The sequence below is a fragment of the Panthera onca genome, chromosome E1 (assembly GCF_046562875.1).
Source record: "Panthera onca isolate mPanOnc1 chromosome E1, mPanOnc1 haplotype 2, whole genome shotgun sequence".
In the NCBI taxonomy this organism is placed as follows: Eukaryota; Metazoa; Chordata; class Mammalia; order Carnivora; family Felidae; genus Panthera; species Panthera onca.
This window is the reverse complement of record NC_138352.1, coordinates 33,949,716-33,969,557: the sequence shown is the minus strand read 5'-3', so window position 1 is coordinate 33,969,557 and position 19,842 is coordinate 33,949,716. Positions and strand designations below refer to the sequence as shown.

Genomic DNA, 19,842 nt, shown 5'->3' with positions numbered 1-19,842 from the left:
GTGCACATGGGACATTCTCCAGAATAAATCACATACTGGGTCACAAACCAGTCCTCAATAAGTACAAAAAGATTGAGATCATACCGTGCATACTTTCAGATCACAACACTATGAAACTTGAAATCAACCACAAGAAAAAATTTGAAAAGCCCTCAAATACATGGAGGTTAAAGAACATCCTACTAAAGAATGAATGCGTTAACCAGGAAATTAAAGAAGAAATAAAGAAATACATGGATGCCAATGAAAATGAAAATATGACAGTCCAAACCCTTTGGGATGCAGCAAAGGCAGTCCTAAGAAGAAAGTATATTACAATTCAGGCCTATCTCAAGATGCAAGAAAGGTCCCAAATCAACAATATAACCTTGCACCTAATTGCTAGAAAAGGAAGAGCAAATAAAGTCTAAAGCCAGCAGAAGAGAAATAATAAAGATTAGAGCAGAAATAAATGATGTAGAAACAGACAAACAAGAAAGTAGAACAGATCAACAAAACTAAGAGCTGGTTCTTTGAAAGAATAAACAAAGTTGATAACCCCCTAGCCAGACCTATCAAAAAGAAAAGAGAAAGGACCCAAATAGATAAAATCACAAATGAAAGAGGAGAGATCACAACCAACACCACAGAAATACAATTATAAGAGAATAAGAGAACACTATGAAAAACTATATGCCAACGAACTGGACAATATGGAAGAAATGGAAAAATTCCTAGAAATTCACAAACTACCAGAACTGAAACAGAAAGAAATACAAAATTTGAACCGACCCATAACCAGCAAAGAAATTGAACCAGTAATCAAAAATGTCCCAACAAACAAGTCCTGGGCTAGATCCCTTCCCAGGGGAATCCTATCAGATATTTAAAGAAGAGTTAATACCTATTCTTCTCAAACTGTTCCAAAAAATAGAAATGGGAGAAAAACTTTCCAAATTCATTCTCTGAGGCCAATATTACCCTGATTCCAAAACTAGACAAAGACCCACTAAAAAGGAGAATTACAGGCCAATTTTCCTGATGAACATGAATGCAAAAATTCTCAACAAGATACTAGCAAACTGGATCCAACAATACATTAAAAGACTTATTCACCATGATCAACTGGGATTTATTTCTGTGATGCAGGGCTGGTTCAATATTTGCAAATCAATCAACATGATACACCACACTAATAAAAGAAAGGATAAGAACCACATGATCCTGTCAACAGATGCAGGAAAAGCATTTGACAAAATATGCCATCCATGCTTGATAAAAACCCTCAACAAAGTAGGGATAGATGGAACATGGCTCAACATCATCAAAGCCACGTATGAAAGACCCACAGCTAATATAATCCTCAATGAGAAAAACTTTCCCCTATGGTCAGGAACAAGACAAGGATGTCCACTCTCACCATTACTATTTAACATAGTACTGGGAGTCTTAGCCTCAGCAATGAGACAACAAAAAGAAATAAAGAGCATAAAAATTGCAAGGAAGATGTCAGACATTCACTATTTGCAGATAATATGATACTCTGTGTAGAAAACCTGAAAGACTCCACCAAAAATTGCTAGAACTAATACGTGAATATAGCAAAGTCACAGGATATAAAATCAACATGCAGAAATCTGTTGCATTTCTATATGCCAATAATGAAGCAGCAGAAAAAGAAATAGAGGAATCTATTCCATTTGCAATTGCATCAAAAACAATGTTACCTAGGAATAAACCTAACTAAAGAGGTAAAAGATCTGTACTCTGAAAAGTATAAAGAAATTGAAAGGGACACAAAGAAATGGAAAAGAATTCCATGCTCATGGATTGGAAGAACATCGTTAAAATGTCTATACTACCCAAAGCAATCTACACTTGTAATGCAATCCCTATCAAAATTACATTATTAGGTATTTACCCAAAGGATACAAAAATACAGATTTGAAAGGGTGCATACACACCAATGTTTATAGCAGCATTATCAACAATAGCCAAACTATGGAGAGTGCCCAATGTCCACTGACTGATGAATGGAAAAAGAAGATGTACATGTATATCTATACAATGTAATATTAGTCATCAGAAGGAATGACATCTTGCCATTTGCAAAGATGTGGATGAAGCTAGCTAGAATGTATTATGCTAAGTGAAATAACTCAATCAGAGAAAGACAAATACCATATGATTGCACTCATTTGTGGAATTTAAGAAACAAAGCAGATGAACATATGGAAAGAGGAGGAAAAAAGAGAAGAGAGGGGAAACAAAACCACAAGAGACTCTTAATGATAGGGAACAAACAAAGTTGATGGAGGGAAGTGAGTGGGAGATTGACTCAATGGGTGATGGGCATTAAGGAGGAAACTTGTTTTGATGAGAGCACTGAGTGTTGTATGTAAGTGATGAATTACTGAATTCCACTCCTGAAACTAAATTGCACTGTATGTTAACTAAAATTTAAATAAACTTATAAATAAATAAATAGTATAAACTCAGAAAAAAATCAACAAAAGTCCAACCACAAAAATGAGAAACCTTCATCAGTAGGAGGACCAAAAATAATAGGCAGTATTTGTTAATTGTCAAACATATGGTATAGAATAGATGCTTGTCTTCCAAAGGAAGGAGATATCGTGGTGGGAGCCTTCTTCAGGAAGGAGAGATTTTGAAATGTAAACAAGAAGGGTACATACCCTATGACTTATTAATTTATAATGAATGTCAAAGAAACTTGCACATGCATACTGGAAGACATGTATAGCAAAACACTGGAGACAACCTATATGCCCACTGACAGGAGGATAAATCAATGGTGGTATACACACAGAATGACATAGTATACAGTGGTGAAAATGAATGAATCACAGCTACAGGAACAACATGGATGGATATGGTAGCATGATGTGGAATAAAAAAGTAAGTCCCGGGGCACCTGGGCGGCTCAGTCGTTAAGCGTCTGACTTTGGCTCAGGTCATGATCTCGCGATTCATGAGTTCGAGCCCCGCATCAGGTTCTGTGCTGACAGCTCAGAGCCTGGAGCCTGTTTCAGATTCTGTGTCTCCCTCTCTCTCTGCCCCTCCCCTGCTCATGCTCTGTCTCTCTCTGTCTCAAAAATAAATAAAAACATTAAAAAAAATAAGTCCCATAAAACTATATATATATATATATATATATACATACACACACGCACGCACACATATATATATGAACACTCAGTGCTCATCAAAACAAGTGCCCTCCTTAATGCCCATCACCCATTGAGCCAATCTCCCACCCACTTCCCTCCATCAACTTTCAGTTTGTTCTCTATCATTAAGAGTCTCTTGTGGTTTTCAAAAATGAACTACTGGGACCTCATCAAAATAAGGAGCTTCTGCACAGCAAGGGAAACAATCAGCAAAACTAAAAGGCAATCGACAGAATGGGAGAAGATATTTGCAAACGACGTATCAGATAAAGGGTTAGTATCCAGAATCTATAAAGAACTTATCAAACTCAACACCCAAAACACAAATAATCCAGTGAAGAAATGGGCAAAAGACATGAATAGACACTTCTCCAAAGAAGACATCCAGATGGCCAACCGACACATGAAAACATGCTCCACATCACTCATCATCAGGGAAATCCAAATCAAAACCACAATGAGATACCACCTTCACCTGTCAGAATGGCTCACGTTAACAACTCAGGCAACAACAGATGTTGGCGAGGATGCGGAGAAAGAGGATCTCTTTTGCATTGTTGGTGGCAGTGCAAGCTGGTGCAGCCACTCTGGAAAACGGTATGGAGGTGCCTCAAAAAACTAAAAATAGAACTACCTTACGACCCAGCAATGGCACTACTAAGCATTTATCCATGGGATACAGGTGTGCTGTTTCGAAGGGACACATGCACGCCCGTGTTTATAGCAGCACTATCAACAACAGCCACAGTATGGAAAGAACCCAAATGTCCATGGATGGATGAATGGATAAAGAAGATGTGGTGTATGTATACAATGGAGTATTACTCAGCAATCAAAAAGAATCAAAAGAAATCTTGCCATTTGCAACTACGTGGATGGAACTGGAGGGTATTATGCTAAGTGACATTAGTCAGTCAGAGAAAGACAAAAATCATATGACTTCACTCATAGAGGACTTTAAGAGACAACACAGATAAACATAAGGGAAGGGATGCAAAAATAATATAAAAATAGGGAGGGGGACAAAACAGAAGAGACTCATACATATGGAGAACAAACAGAGGGTTGCTGGAGGGGTTGTGGGGGGGTGGGGATGAACTAAATGGGTAAGGGGCACTAAGGAATCTACTCCTGAAATCATTGTTGCACTATATGCTAACTAATTTGGATGTAAATTTTAAAAAATAAAAAATAAAATCAAATAAATACAAATAAATAAATAAAATAGTATTTAAAAAAAAAAGTCTCTTGTGGTTTTGTTTCCCTCTCTTCTTTTTCCTCCTCTTCCCATATGTTCATCTGCTTTGTTTCTTAAATTCCACATATAAGTGCAATCATATGGTATTTGTCTTTCTCTGATTGAGTTATTTCACTTAGCATAATACATTCTAGCTTCATCCACATCTATGTACATATGTATGTGTGTATATGTATGTATGTGTGTGTGTGTGTGTGTGTATATATATATACATATATAGTACGATGTCCTTTTCCTGAAATTTACAAATAGGCCAAACTAAACTACATGTTGTTTAGAAGTGCACACACAAACACACACACAATAACACTACTAAGAAAATAAAAGGAAGGGAAAGATAATGCAAAAGCAAAATCGCAGGTTATTGGTGGGACTGTGGGGGGGCAGGGGATGAAACAGGGTAGGAGCATGGAGTAAGATGTGTTATTGCAAATGCTTAAGTTTGGTAGCACATTCATAATTGTACAATTAAAAAAATAGAAGAGATATGGATGCAGAAGTGTGTAAGGCATTGTCAAGACCATGAGTAGAATGGAGATACTAGAGCAAATAATTTCTATATGGTGTTATGGGTAGATATTATTGGAAAATGAACTGGATCTGTATATGGTAGGACTTTTTCCCCTATGTCTTAATTTTTATTTATCTTTAATTTTTAAATTTCAGCATAGTTAACATACTATGTTACATGAGGTTCAGGTGTACAACATAGTGATTCAACTTCTCAATATATTGTGCTATGCTTACCTCAAGTATATCGTCATCTGTCACTGAATATGGTAGGAGTTTGAACCAGGGAATTGCATACTGCAAATTGTGTTTATTTTTCATTTTAGTTTTTGTTTTTGCATGTTGATATATTTTTATTCTTTAGAATAATTGGGGAGTGTGTTTATGATTGTTTAAATACCATGATTAATAAAAGCCATAAATTTGTCTTAGTGCCTTTGAGGTTCATTCCAGTTGTGTGATATGTATATATGTATGTATGTATGTATGCATGTATGTATTTATTAATTTTTTTACTTAAGTATAACCAACACACAATGTTACATTAGATTTAGGTGTACAACATGGTGATTCAACTTTTCTATCTGTTATGCTATGCTCCCCTCAAGTGTAGATACCATCTGTCACCATACAAAGCTATTACAATATTATTGACTATATCCCCTATGCTATGTCTTTTATTCCTGTGACTTATTCATTCTATAACAAGAAGCCTGTATCTCCCACTCCCCTTCAACCTTTTTGTCCATCTCCCCACCCACCTTCCCTCTGGCAACCATCAGTTTGTTCTCTGTATTTATAGGCCTGATTCTGCTTTTTGTTGTAAGTTGTTTTAATTTAATTTTATAAATATGTATTGAGACTTACTATTGGTAATCTAATTATGTATAAAATGACTAAGACTGGTTTGGGATTATGGAATTAGGAATGGAGAGGAGTGGCAACAAGATATATTGCCAAAGGCTAACAGGATAGGATTAAGTGGCCTATTGGATATGGAAGGTAAAAAGTAGGGAGGAGTCAGAGTTGACCCTGGAGTTTCATCTGGCTGAGCGGTGGAGTTAAAAAAACAAAACAGAAACAGGGAAGATGACACAGGATATTGTGAGTTCAATACAGGAAGTCACTGTAAGATGTTTCATTAGACTTTGAGATGCCTTTGATATACCTGGTTTTCCATGGGGAGCAGTTGTCAGGGGCTTCAGTCTGCTATAAAAGGGGAATGAAAATTTCCCCCATAGATAAATGAACTTTTGATTAGTTCTTCATTTTGTGTTTATGTCTTTTAGCTAAACTACACATCCAATTTCCAAAGCCACACCCTGGTCAAGAAGTGAGGATGTCTTCAAAACAATTTCAGAAATACATACAGTTGGTTGTATCTGAACTCAGGGGCAATGAAGATCATGTTCTGGAAAGTGTTGTGGAGTTCCTGATGAATTCTTTAGAAAGGAGCCCTACTGAGAACCTGAGGAATTGTGCCAGGCGGAAGTGGCTATACAGAATCCAACATGCTGCAGAGACAAGTGGGGTATCTTTGGAGCCAGTGTACACCGAGACCTTTAAGGCTCTCACCCAGGTATGTTTTTCTAAAGTGAAATATAAGAGGAAAAATTTCCTCCTAGTATGTGATGTTCAATGGTTGCAAAGGGGGAGCACACTAAATTCTCTTGAAAAATTACTGAGTACTGCTATAGATGTTTTGTTCATTCCAAAACATTACAGTGACCCAAAGCCTAGGAAAGACACAACTGGAATGATTGTGGGTTGGGAAGGTAGCAGTAGAGAGGAAAGGTATAAGAGACAGAATTGTGTCTTGGGATTTCTAATTTCATTTGTGCTGAGAGTCAATAAGCTTAGAGAAGACAATAGGCTAATATTGAAAAATACCAGTAAGGAGATGGTACAGGCAGTTCAAGCTACATTTCCCTTGAAAAATGTTTTAGGAGTCAGTTTAAAAAGGAACTATTTAGGGTCATCTGGGTGGCTCAGTCAGTTGAGCATCCAACTCCTGATTTTGGCTTAGGTCATGATCCCAAGGTCATGGGATCGGACCCTGTGTGGGGTTCTCGCTGAGTATGGAGCCTGGTTAAGACTCTCTCTTTCTCGCTCTCCCTCTGCCCCTCTCCCCTGCTTGCACACACTGTCTCTCTCTTTCTCTAAAATGAAAAAAATTTTAAAGGAACAATTTAAGGGGCACCTAGTTGGCTCAGTCAGTTAAGTGTCTGACTCTTGGTTTCCACTCAGGTCATGATCTCATGGTTCATCAAATCGAGCCCCGTGTTGGACTCTGTGATGACAGCATGGAGCCTGCTTAGGATTCTCTCTCTCCTCTCTCTCTGCCCTCCCCCCACTTGCTGACTCTCTTTCTCTCTCAAAATAAACATTAAAATTTTTAAAAGAAACTATTTAAATCATAAGGTCATTAGGAAGTAGGATCCAATATCACACAATATTTCATTGCACTGCCTAGAAACAACCTGATACTATTATAGAATCATGTCACTTAAAACACATGACTCTGATGGACCACTGCCCACAGCTTTGCCACCCCCTCAGGCACTCCCAGCTTGCTGCCCCTCCCGGACAGAAACAGCCAGCATGGCTGTGATAGATAGATAGATAGATAGATAGATAGATAGATAGATAGAGATATAGATATATAGACATATAGAGATAGATAGATAGATAGATAGATAGATAGATAGATATCACAGATTCCACTAGTCCAGGGAACCTGGAGCCATTCAGCTCAATTAAATAGCAACACTTAATTAATGGATTCATCAACTGAATGGCTGAATTTTCCAATGTACTTTGATGAAATGGTGTGACCAGGAGCAGAAGACCAATCTAGAAAAAGAAGTATTACTCCAACTTGCTTCAGAGGTCTGTGGTACCCTAAGAGAAATCTTACTACATTTGCTAGTTACTCTATAGATCTTTTATGTAGAAAAGAAAGAATAAAGGCAAAAGAAAAAAAATACATGAAAAGTAAACCCAGTGCTTGCTTCAGCAGCACATACACTAAAATTGGAACAATACAGAGAAGATTAGCATGGCCCCTGCTCAAGGATGTCATGCTAATTTGTGAAGCATTCAATATTTTTCCAAAAATGAAAAGAAAAAAAAAAAGCAAACCCAAATATATAGAAAGGGAAGGCAAAAATCAAGGAAAGCATTTTTCACGTCCCCAAATTATGGACATGCTCAATAATGTGTCAACACAATATTGTTAATAACATAATAATATTTTAGGTACAGAGAATTTTCTGTTATTTTAGTTAGAAATAGTAGTTGCATAAACTCTGCAATCTGAGACCCCAAGAAATTTTTTCCTGGCATAAATCAAATATCATAGCCAAACTATGTTAAGAATTCCCTGAGATCATTTTTTCCTACATTCACTTCAGAGTAGATGGTGAAAATGTACTCAAGAAATATGAGTTAAATGAAGCCATATTCTTGCCCTGGCCCTCTAAGATAAATACTTTTAACTGAAGCCGAGACAATATGACTATAGTTCAAAGGGATCCAAGTTTTAAACCTCTAAATTTGAGAAGACTTGAGAGATTTTTTTTTAGTCTAGTTGACATAAAGTAAATCCATTCCATTCATTAAAACTCAGATTTGGGGGGCATTTGGGTGGCTCAGTTGGTTAGGCGTCCAACTTTTGATTTTAGCTCAGGTCATGATCTCACAGTTGTAGAATCTAGCCCCTCATCAGGCTCCACACTCACTGCGGAGATTCTCTCTCTCTCTCTCTCTTTCTCTCTCAAATAAAAAACAAAAACCAAAAACTCAGGTTTAGGAGACAGCTGTGGTGTCAGCCTTTTCCCCACTGCCCATGAATGGTAATTATTGTGGTCAGATGCACAAACTGGCTAATGATGGGAGACATGATTAAGAGAATAACTCTTAATCACCAAATACATCATCAGAAACATTTTGACATAGGATGCTGAATCCCATGGAAACAAGAAGATCAGTGCTCACATTTCCCTCTTAGAAGAAAACAGACTACTGCCTGACAGAGGGAATGTTCTATTGAGGAACGTAGCTTCTACTTTAGATGATGCTCCATTTGTACTGAACAGGGTACTCTACAGGGACATGAAGGGAATCAGGTAAGAATTTCTTGAAGAGGTTGGTTTTACACTTCTAAAAAAAATAGTTCCCTTTCTGAAATAAACTAGTATAGAAATCCCAGTTAGCTTCCCAAGAGAGAAAGACCTCAGGCCACCAATGCTTCTGGAGTGGGAGGTGATGGGTTTCCAGTCTTAAATAATTTCACCTGGTCAATTCTAGAGCTGACTCCTAGGCAGTGATTTGCCATGTTGGAACTCTGCCTCACAACATCAGCTCAATTACTTCTGCCTGCTTTATAAGTTACGTCTCCAGCATCCTGTTCATATATGTTTTCTCTGGTATGAGCTAAGCTTGTTTTTTAATCTTTTTCTCAAGTCAGACTCTCCAAACTAGTAATTTCATGAGTCCACTTCTCTGACATATAATGACAATAACTATGAATGGAGAATTGATCTAATTTCCTGCACGGTTTCATCTAAAGCCTTCTCCCGTGCCTTTCTACCACCTTCTAATTCCTATTCCTCAGCTTTACAGTAGTGGATGAAGGGAAGCCAATACATGTCCCCCAGGTTCAGCACCATGGGAACGTCTTCTTCTGGAACAATTCCATCAACAAGAGTGATCAAAATGGTTCATTCCTGGCTCTGCCTCTTCAGGATGCATATATGAGGGTCTTCGGGGTCATGGCTGTTGACACCCTAAGAGATCCCCAAAAAATAAACATCTTTGTGCCTCATGAGATCAGATTCTATCAGGTAAGTCATGGAGAAATTCTTCAAGAGAAATGGTAAGATGGCCTCTCCTTCTATACTTTTTAAAAAGCAAAACCTAAAACCAGATGAAAATAGATAGTGTCATCATACTTGTTACTGTTTACTGTGTAGGTCTAACAGTCTTTGGAGAGGTTCTCCATTACACACAGGACTCTCAGCCTCATCTATGCTTTAGCTTCTGGGAAGATTGTTAATATGTGTCCTATTGCATTAATTATAGGAACAGCATTTTATGCTGTAGCACTGAAATCCAACCATTAGACTACTAACTAAGACCCACAAAGTAGGAATGAATCTTTAGAAGGGAGATATTTATGTTTTATTAGTAGGGGGAATCTAGAAATCTTTTACTCTTTCCACAAATGCATTCCCATGACTCTTGATTTCAGTGTCATGATTTTTAAGGATGAAGAATGTAGGAAGAAACCTAAATGTTTCTTGAGTATTCATGTTTTCAAATTAGATCACAAAAAAGATGGGCACTTAAAATTTTTTTCAATGTTTCTTTATTTTTGAGAGTATGAGCAGGGAAGGGGCAGAGAGAGGGGGAGACACAGAATCCGAAGCAGGCTCCAGGCTCTGAGCTGTCAGCACAGAGGCCGACATGGGGCTTGAATCTATGAACCAGGAGATCATGACCTGAGCTAAAGTTGGATGCTTAACCGACTGAGCCACCCAGGTGCTCCAAAAGATAAGCACTTTTAAGACTATAACTGGATCATTTATTTCTACAAGAGTTTTAATTTGATTTTATGAATAGTAATTGCAATGAAGAAAGGTTGAAAGCCTTTATGGAGGCGATGGACTGGGATGTAGCAACAATCAGGAACTTGCTATGCCTTTACCACGTATTCCCCTCTAAGCGTCTGGCTCTTTATGTTTATCTACCACAATTTAAAATTTTCTCTTCTCAGGGTACCTGGGTGACTCAGTCAGGTAGATTAAACTCTTGATTTCAGCTCAGGTCATGATCTCACAGTTTGTGAGTTCAAGCCCCTCATTGGGCTCTGTGCTGTCAGCACAGAGCACTGTGCTTGGGAATCTCTCTCCCTCTCTCTTTGCCTCTCCCACTCTCTCTATCTCTCAAAATAAATAAACTTAAAAAAATTTTTTCTCTTCCCATTTATTGGATGTATAACTGAGGAAAGTGGTGGAATCTTTTTCTCTGGACATTTTAAAAAAATGTTTATTTAGTTATTTTGAGGGAGAGAGAGCCCAATGTGGGGCTCAAATTCATGAACTGTGAGATCATGACCTGAGCCGAAATCAAGAGCTGGACCCTTAACTGACTGAGTCACCTAGGTGCCCCTGGACATCTTTTTAATAATGTGATTCACTCTTATCTGATATAAGAATGATATAAAGATATCAAGAAGAAAATGGAGGAGTATGGAGTTAACAGTAGGTGAATTATATATAATCTTATTAGAGACCATGTCAAAATGAACTTTATTTTTTATTTTTTTAAGTTTATTTATTTTGAGAGAGAGAGAAAGCATGCTCAAGTGGGGAAAGGGCAGAGAGAGAGAGAGAGAGAGAGAGAGAGAGAGAGAGAATCCCAAGCAGACCCTCTGCTGTCAGCACAGAGCCTGACGTGGGGCTCAAACCCTTGAACCGTGAGATCATGACCTGAGCTGAAGTTGGACACTTAACCACCCAGGTGCCCCTCAATATGAACTTTAAATAGATTCTCCAGGACCTAGAGGTAAAGTGTCCTGAGTTACCCTTAGATGCCTCAGGTTGTATTATAAAATTCATATAGTCTTGAAGAATTTGTGGTTCCTAGAGTCTCTTGACAACAAGACAACAGATGCGTTCTAAGGACTTCATCCCCCTTTTCTGTGTAACAGCCTCTCTTAATGCCTATAAGAAGACTGTGTTATCTAGCATGTTGCAGGCCTTGGACCAGAGTACAACCTGTACTGATCTGATGACAAAAAGGACAGAAAGATCCAGAAATTGAAATTGCATCCTATCAGGGCAGCTCCTACCCATCTGCCCAAGGCTGTCATTAGCTCCTGGCTTTTAAATATTTTTTCTCATTTCAAACTTTATCTTGTTCTTCTGACTCTATTCTCTGATAGCACATATCACAAATTTCACTGGATGATTATCAGGAAACATAATAAAGTTATGCGGATCTTGTAGTAGATATCTCCTTACATCTTTGATTTCTTGAGATCTTTTTTTTTCATAGTAGAATCTGGAACACTGCCTTTTGAGAACTGATGAATACTTTGTCTGAAGTAGGTCATCATTAATTTAAAAAGATAATCCGGGGCACCTGAATGGCCCAGTGGTTGAGCATCAGACTTCAGCTCAGGTCACGATCTCAGGGATCGTGAGTTTGAGCCCCACATCGGGATCGCTGCTATCAGCACACAGCGTGCTTCAGATCCTCTGTCCCCCTCTCTCTGCCCCCTCCCCATTTGTGCTTTCTCTGAAAAATAAACATTAAAAAAAAAGATAAGCCAATTGGTGCATTATTCTGCTATTTTAAAAAGAAAAGACAGTTGGGGTGCCAGGGTGGCTCCGTCAGTTAAGTGTCCGACTTTGGCTCAGGTCATGATCTCACAGCTTGTGGGTTCAAGTCCCATGTTGGGCTCTGTGCTGACAGCTCAGAGTCTGGAGCTGCTTAGGATTCTGTGTCTCCCTGTTTCTGCTTCTTCCCTGCTCACACTCTTTCTCTCTTCTCTCTCAAAAATAAACATTAAAAACAATTTTTTCAAAAGACAATTAAAATTTTCTGTCTCTACAGGGTGTTGCCAATGTCTTTAGCACTGCCTATCACTACGTCCACAGCAGGGAGCACATCCTGCATGTTGTGATCACTGGCATCGCCTGGCTCTGTGAGATCACATCTGACATCACCACCATCACTACATACTTCATCGAGCCTGGCCCAAAGCAGGTAGGCAAGGTGGGGCAATGTTAGACCTCTAACAGAGTCTCTAGATAGTATTGTCTTGCTAATATGCTAAAAGCATATTTAGTTAGCTATTAGGCCAACTGGGGATGTACTTCCCATGATCCCAACTCAAGATCCTTGGTTGTGAGTGGCAAAAGTCCATCTCAAACTGCCTTAGGCAAAAAAGGGAATTGATTGACTTGTGTGATCAAAATGAAGAATGGACAGGAGTCAGGCTGGCTTCCAGGATGACCAGAAAGAACCAGGAATTCGATATCATCAGCGCTCTCCCATGTTCTCTCTGAAAGTCTCATGTGTGCTTCCCTCTACACTTTAGCTTGGTCCTTCCAGTTTAAGACAGGCTTTCTCCATAGGGCAAGCCAGATGCTTAGTAACTAAAAAAGAATCCTCTTGTTTCAATTTGGAAAATCCAAGAGAGCATTTTTAGTCTATCCTGAGACATGGCCCCCATCTGGGGGTGGGGCTGGCAGAGTTTACAGTAACTGGCAGCCCCCACCAGAATCGTATGGGTGAAATAGGAAGGAATGAGGCACTACTCTTTTGGAAAGACATGATTACATCACACCAGTTAAAGAAAAAAGGCACATCTATAATGTAATGAGTTTTTGCTGAATGTTTGTTGTGCTTCTTTACACTCCCCCCCCCACAAAGTTTTTATTTAAACTTCAGCTAGTTAATGTACAGTGAAATATTAGTTTCAGGTGTAGAATTTGGTGATTCATCACTTACATACAGCACCTGGTGCTCATCACAACCAATGCCCTCCTTAATCTCCATCACCTATGTAACCAATCCCCCCCACCTTCATCCACCTCCTCTCCAGTAACCATCAGTTTGTTCTCTATAGTTAAGAGTCTGTTTCTTGGTTTGCCTCTCTCTCCTTTTTTTTTTTTGACACTTAATTTTAATGTTAAGATTTTGCATGTAGTGAGAATGGGTGGAAAGGTGTCTGTCTTCCTTTTAAGAAAGGGGTGCCTGGAGACCTCAGTCGATTAAGCATCTGACTCTTGGTTTTGGTCATAATCTTGCAGTTCATGGGATCGAGCCCCATGTCGGGTTCTACACTGACAGTATGGAGCCTGCTTGGGATTCCCTCTCTCTCTCTCTGGCCCTCTCCTGCTCTCTCCTTCTCAATAAATAAATAAACATTAAAAAAGAAAAAAGAAGGGTGCTTGGGTAGCTTGGTCAGTTAAGCATCTGGCTCTTGGTTTTGGCTCGGGTCATGATCTCAAAATTCATGAGTTTTCAGAGCCCTGCATTGGGCTCTGCTCTGGGTGTGGAGCCTGCTTGGGATTCTCTGCCCCTCCTGCTCTCTCTCTCTCTCTCTCTGTCTCAAAATAAATCAATAAACAAACAAACAAACAAAAAAAGGCTAAACAATCCTGCGTGGTGCCTGATCAGGTGATAGCATCACCTTGGTGGTCTCTCAGTCCCTCGGCTAGCCCTCCACATGTGTCTCTCCCCTTCTCTCCGGGCTTCTTCTTTCTTCTCTCAGTGGCTGGACCAAGCTGATGAGGCCTTGGCCAAAGAGCGGAATCACAGAGCTCTCTGATGGAGCGAACAGACTGAGGAGGTGGAGAACCCTAGTCCTGGGTGCTGCTCCTGGGGGTGGGGTAGGAATGGGAACCTCCAAGTACCCTCAGAAGGGAGGTGGACAACTCAGTGGGGGGTGAGGTGGGTGAGGACCATTTGGTGTGGGGGACAGACCACCAGGTCTGATGGACCACTGTCATAGTGTGGGATCTGGGGAGGATTTGACTTGGCCAGTGTCCACACCTAAGAAGACCCCTGTTTGGGCCTTAAGGGAAATGATATCTGGGGCACTGTGAAGAAAGTTAAAATCACCCACAGCAGTCAACAAAAAGTGTGCCTTCAGGGGCATGTAGTTTTCACAATCGCAATGCTGTGGACAAGATCACAAGGGTCACTGTCCATCTAAGTCATGTTATGGAGTGAAAAAGATCATCCCCAGAATGAGGAGGAGGACCACTCTGCAGCCCAGGGTCTGGGTGAGGTCACAGCTGGGCAGAGACCAGTGCACCTGTCCAAGGGTGTAGTCAGGGGTTTGTCCTAAGTGGAAGATAGGTGAGGTTTTGGTGTTAAAAATGGCTGTGGGTGACAGTAGGGATACCTTTTTCCAAGCACTTAATTCTACTAACTTCCTAAACCTCCTCCTTCCTCATCTGCAGCTTCTCCAGTCTATTCTGCTCTCTTCTCCAACCCGCTCTGCTTCAAAAAGTAGACAGTATCAATAGGCTCCTTGGCTTCTGTTTAGGTTTGTCCGATGAGACATACCAATAGGAGATGCAGGACACGCGGAGAGTGAGGCTGGGGTAATTTGCTTCTGGCAGTCTCTCTGCCAGGTTGCTGTAGATTGGCTGTACTCTTCTACTAAAGGCCACTACACCTTCAGTCAGGTGACTCTCTCCATACAGCTGTCCTCTCCAGGTTCTAGTAGTCACTTTCTTCCCTTGCCTCTTCAGGCTAAGTGTGGTAACAACTCCCTATTGTTACTAGGCCTGGGATTCTATATACTACCCAGGCCTTTACAAATAGTCCCTGATTGGGGCTCCTGGGTGGCTCAGTCTGTGGAGCATTTGGTCCTTGATTTCTTGATTTTGGCTCAGGTCATGATCTCAGGGTCGTGGGATGGAGCCCTGGGTTGGGCTCTGAGCTGAGCTTGGAGCCTGCTTAGGATTCTCTCTCTCTCTCCCTCTGCCCCTTCCCTGCTCACTCCCTCTCTCTCTCTTTCTAAAATATATATAACTTCTTCCAAAAAACTCTAAGAAAAATCCCCCAATTTTTTAAGTTGACCAAATGATTTTAATTTTCATTCGGAGAAAGAATAAATAAGTGCATGAGCATTGCTAAGAAAATGCAGGATGAGAGGGAATTTACCATCTTTGGGGAAGAATGGCTAACCCTACACCAAAGTTGAAACAATTAAAGTGAGGCTGATACATTGATGGCATAATCATGTGCAACTTCCTTGCACCAAAATTATAGACAAAATAAGTTGCTTTAGGTGAATCGGGGGAAATTGCCACATATTTAACAAAGGGTTAACACTGCTCTACACAAATCAATAAGATTTTTTAAAAAATCCAAAAGAAAAAAAGCAAAAGACAAGTCTACTAAAAAAAATTTTAAAAAAACCATGCTCAATAAACATATGGAAAAAATGTTCCATTGTTCTTATAATGAAATAAATACAGTTAAATAAAAGTTAACTTTTTACCTAATAAGTTGAAAAATATTTTTAAACTATAACTTAAAATGCCTGTTAGACATCTAAGTGGAGATATTAAAAAGACAGTTGAATATATGAGCTAGTATTGGGGGAAAAAATCCAGTCTAGCAAATAAATGGTACTGAAAACTGTGAGACTGGGTTATACAACATCATTAATGTATTTCATGCTACCAAATTGTACACCTTTGAATGGTTAAAGTAATAATATTATGCTATGTATATTTTACCATAATAACCTAAAACAAAACAAAAACCATGAAACTAGAAGGAGTGACCAAGAGAATGAGTGAGGATAGAAAAAAAGTCTGAGGTCCAAGCCCTGAGGTACTCCCAAGTGTTTGGAATCATTGTGGCTCAAAATTATATTGACTTTGACCTATCATATGAAAACCATTTTATGTCCTGACCCCTTACAGACACACATACATACACACACAGTTAAGACTGAAGTTTCACAAAACAATACCTACTTTTACTATGTGATGTTTTCTGCTATTTTCTATATATTTCATTCTTTCTTTAAAAAATGTTTGTCACAAGAAAAACAAAGCAGAGGAGGGTAAATACTAAATGATGTGTAATATATAAGGTGAGAATGAACCGATGCTATTATTCCCACCTTCCAGAAGTTCATGTTAGCCCACTTCTGTTTTCCAAAGGCCCTCAGTAGTATCTGTTTTTGCTAACTGAAAGAAATCCGAAGAGGATTTTGCTTTTATGAAAAAAGGTAAAAAGTGAAAATAGCATTTGTTGTTTGTTTGGCAGTTAGCCCCCAGAGCAGCAAGAGTGTCCCCACCAAGACCTCCTTCCCCCCAGCTGCACTCAGCAAAACCACCACATCTTTGAATTGTGTCTGTGAGCATCTGTGCTTTATCTCAATTTATTTTGTGCATCCATTAGCAAGGTGCATTCTAAGGTATCAGAAAAGCCTAAGAATCATTATTTCAGGGGTCTGGGAATGCTCAAAAATTTTTCTGTATGATTTAATAGTAATTGCTTCTTCACATTATGCCAGTCCAGCTTATGAAAGGTTTCATAGGAATGCTCTACTTTCATATAGTGGCGCAAAGCTGTATTGGAAAGGTAAGGGGGGAAATAACAAGCCAGTAGCAGAAGAAAGAAAATGGGGGAAAATATCGTTGCAGCTCTTTCTCTAAACCGTTTCCTAGAAAATTTTAACTATGGTAGTTATCTCACTACTGAATAATTACTGAGGCACTTGCTGAATTTATAGTTTCTTGCTCCAACTAAAATTAAATGAAAAGCTTGTTTTTAGGCATATTATTTTACCAACCCCTTATTTTCTATAGTATGCTTCCAGTCTTTTTTTTACCATAAAATCTTTTTTTAAATTAATTTTATTTTTTATTTTTTAAAATTTACATCCAAATTAGTTAGCATATAGTGCAACAATGATTTCAGGAGTAGATTCCTTAGTGCCCCTTACCCATTTAGTTCATCCCCACCCCCCCACAACCCCTCCAGCAACCCTCTGTTTGTTCTCCATATCTATGAGTCTCTTCTGTTTTGTCCCCTTCCCTATTTTTATATTATTTTTGTGTCCCTTCCCTTATGTTTATCTGTGTTGTCTCTTAAAGTCCTCTATGAGTGAAGTCATATGATTTTTGTCTTTCTGACTGACTAATGTCACTTAGCATAATACCCTCCAGTTCCATCCACGTAGTTGCAAATGGCAAGATTTCTTTTGATTCTTTTTGATTGCTGAGTAATACTCCATTGTATACATACACCACATCTTCTTTATCCATTCATCCATCCATGGACATTTGGGTTCTTTCCATACTGTGGCTGTTGTTGATAGTGCTGCTATAAACACGGGCGTGCATGTGTCCCTTCGAAACAGCACACCTGTATCCCATGGATAAATGCTTAGTAGTGCCATTGCTGGGTCGTAAGGTAGTTCTATTTTTAGTTTTTTGAGGCACCTCCATACCGTTTTCCAGAGTGGCTGCACCAGCTTGCACTGCCACCAACAATGCAAAAGAGATCCTCTTTCTCCGCATCCTCGCCAACATCTGTTGTTGCCTGAGTTGTTAACGTGAGCCATTCTGACAGGTGTAAGGTGGTATCTCATTGTGGTTTTGATTTGGATTTCCCTGATGATGAGTGATGTGGAGCATGTTTTCATGTGTCGGTTGGCCATCTGGATGTCTTCTTTGGAGAAGTGTCTATTCATGTCTTTTGCCCATTTCTTCACTGGATTATTTGTGTTTTGGGTGTTGAGTTTGATAAGTTCTTTATAGATTCTGGATACTAACCCTTTATCTGATACGTCGTTTGCAAATATCTTCTCCCATTCTGTCGATTGCCTTTTAGTTTTGCTGATTGTTTCCCTTGCTGTGCAGAAGCTCCTTATTTTGATGAGGTCCCAGTAGTTCATTTTTGCTTTTGTTTCCCTCACCTCTGGAGACGTGTTGAGTAAGAAGTTGGTGCGGCCAAAATCAAAGAGGTTTTTGCCTGCTTTCTCCTCGAGAATTTTGATGGCTTCCTGTCTTATATTTAGGTCTTTCATTCATTTTGAGTTTATTTTTGTGTATGGTGTAAGAAAGTGGTCCAGGTTCATTCTTCTGCATGTCACTGTCCAGTTTTCCCAGCACCACTTGCTGAAGAGCCTGTCTTTATTCCATTGGATATTCTTTCCTGCTTTGTCAAAGATTAGTTGGCCATACGTTTGTGGGTCCATTTCTGGGTTTTCTATTCTGTTCCATTGATCTGAGTGTCTGTTCTTGTGCCAGTACCATACTGCTTGATGATTACAGCTTTGTAATACAGCTTGAAGTCCGGGATTGTGATGCCTCCTGCATTGGTTTTCTTTTTCAAGATTGCTTTGGTTATTCGGGGTCTTTTCTTGTTCCATACAAATTTTAGGATTATTTGTTCTATCTCTGTGAAGAATGCTGGTGTTATTTTGATAGGGATTGCATTGAATATGTAGATTGCTTTGGGTAGTGTCGACATTTTAACAATATTTGTTCTTCCTATCTAGGAGCATGGAATCTTTTTCCCTTTTTTTGTGTCTTCTTCAATTTCTTTCATAAACTTTCTATAGTTTTCAGCGTATAGATTTTTCATCTCTTTGGTTAGATTTATTCCTAGGTATTTTATGGTTTTTTGTGCAATCTTTTTTTAAAATTTCTTTTAACATTTACTCATTTTTGTGAGACAGAGACAGAGCACAAGCGGGGGAAGGGCAGAGAGAGATGGAGACACAGAATCTGAAGCAACTGATAGCACAGAGCCCAACGTGGGACTCAAACCCACGAACTATGAGATCATGACCTGAGCTGAAGTCAGACATTTGACTGAGCCACCCAGGTGGCCCAGTATGGTTCCAATCTTAACAAAAGTGGCCAAATTGACACAATTTTGAGGGGAGAGGTGGGAACAGGAGAGGAATTGTTTAGTTTGGGCTAAAGATTTAAACCTAGAAACACAGACACAGTGAGATTCTAACCATGGAATTAGATGGATTCAAACCATGGAAGAAATATATTAGGAAAAGCTAGATGCTCCATTGCCAGCATCAGAGAATCTTTACAGTTTGGTAAACATTCTATTGAAAACATTTTTCATCTAAAGGGTTTGGGAGAACACTTGAGGTCATGGCAAGTAAACGTTCCACACCGCAAAACAGTTGTTCTTCTCCCAGGCACCATTCATCATGCTGCCCCTATTGATCCTATTGTCAAGGTTCCCTCTTAATCAAAGAACTTTTTCTTTATTTTTAAATGTTTATTTATCTTTGAGAGGGTGTGAGTGGGGGAGGTGCAGAGAGAAAGGGGGACAGAGGATCTGAAGCAGGCTCCACGCTGACAGCAGAAAGCCCCACGTGGAGCTCGA

At 39.3% G+C, this 19,842-nt stretch overlaps 1 protein-coding gene and 1 non-coding gene across 18 annotated transcripts in view; both read left to right on the top strand.

Annotated features, from left to right (window-relative positions):
- The window catches only part of EFCAB5 (EF-hand calcium binding domain 5), a 187,732-nt gene that overhangs the window by 146,002 nt on the left and 21,888 nt on the right, over positions 1-19,842 (top strand). For all 17 annotated transcript variants that reach the window (XM_078437557.2, XM_078437554.2, XM_078437552.2 and 14 more), the window contains 4 exons: positions 6,228-6,517; positions 8,896-9,065; positions 9,554-9,782; positions 12,559-12,711. In XM_078437557.2, coding sequence (XP_078293683.1) covers positions 6,228-6,517; positions 8,896-9,065; positions 9,554-9,782; positions 12,559-12,711 — 842 coding nt within the window. The remainder of the gene's footprint in view (positions 1-6,227; positions 6,518-8,895; positions 9,066-9,553; positions 9,783-12,558; positions 12,712-19,842) is intronic.
- On the top strand, positions 7,942-8,048 carry LOC132675534 (U6 spliceosomal RNA). The gene has a single exon (XR_009608792.1). It is a non-coding gene; the product is annotated as a U6 spliceosomal RNA (small nuclear RNA).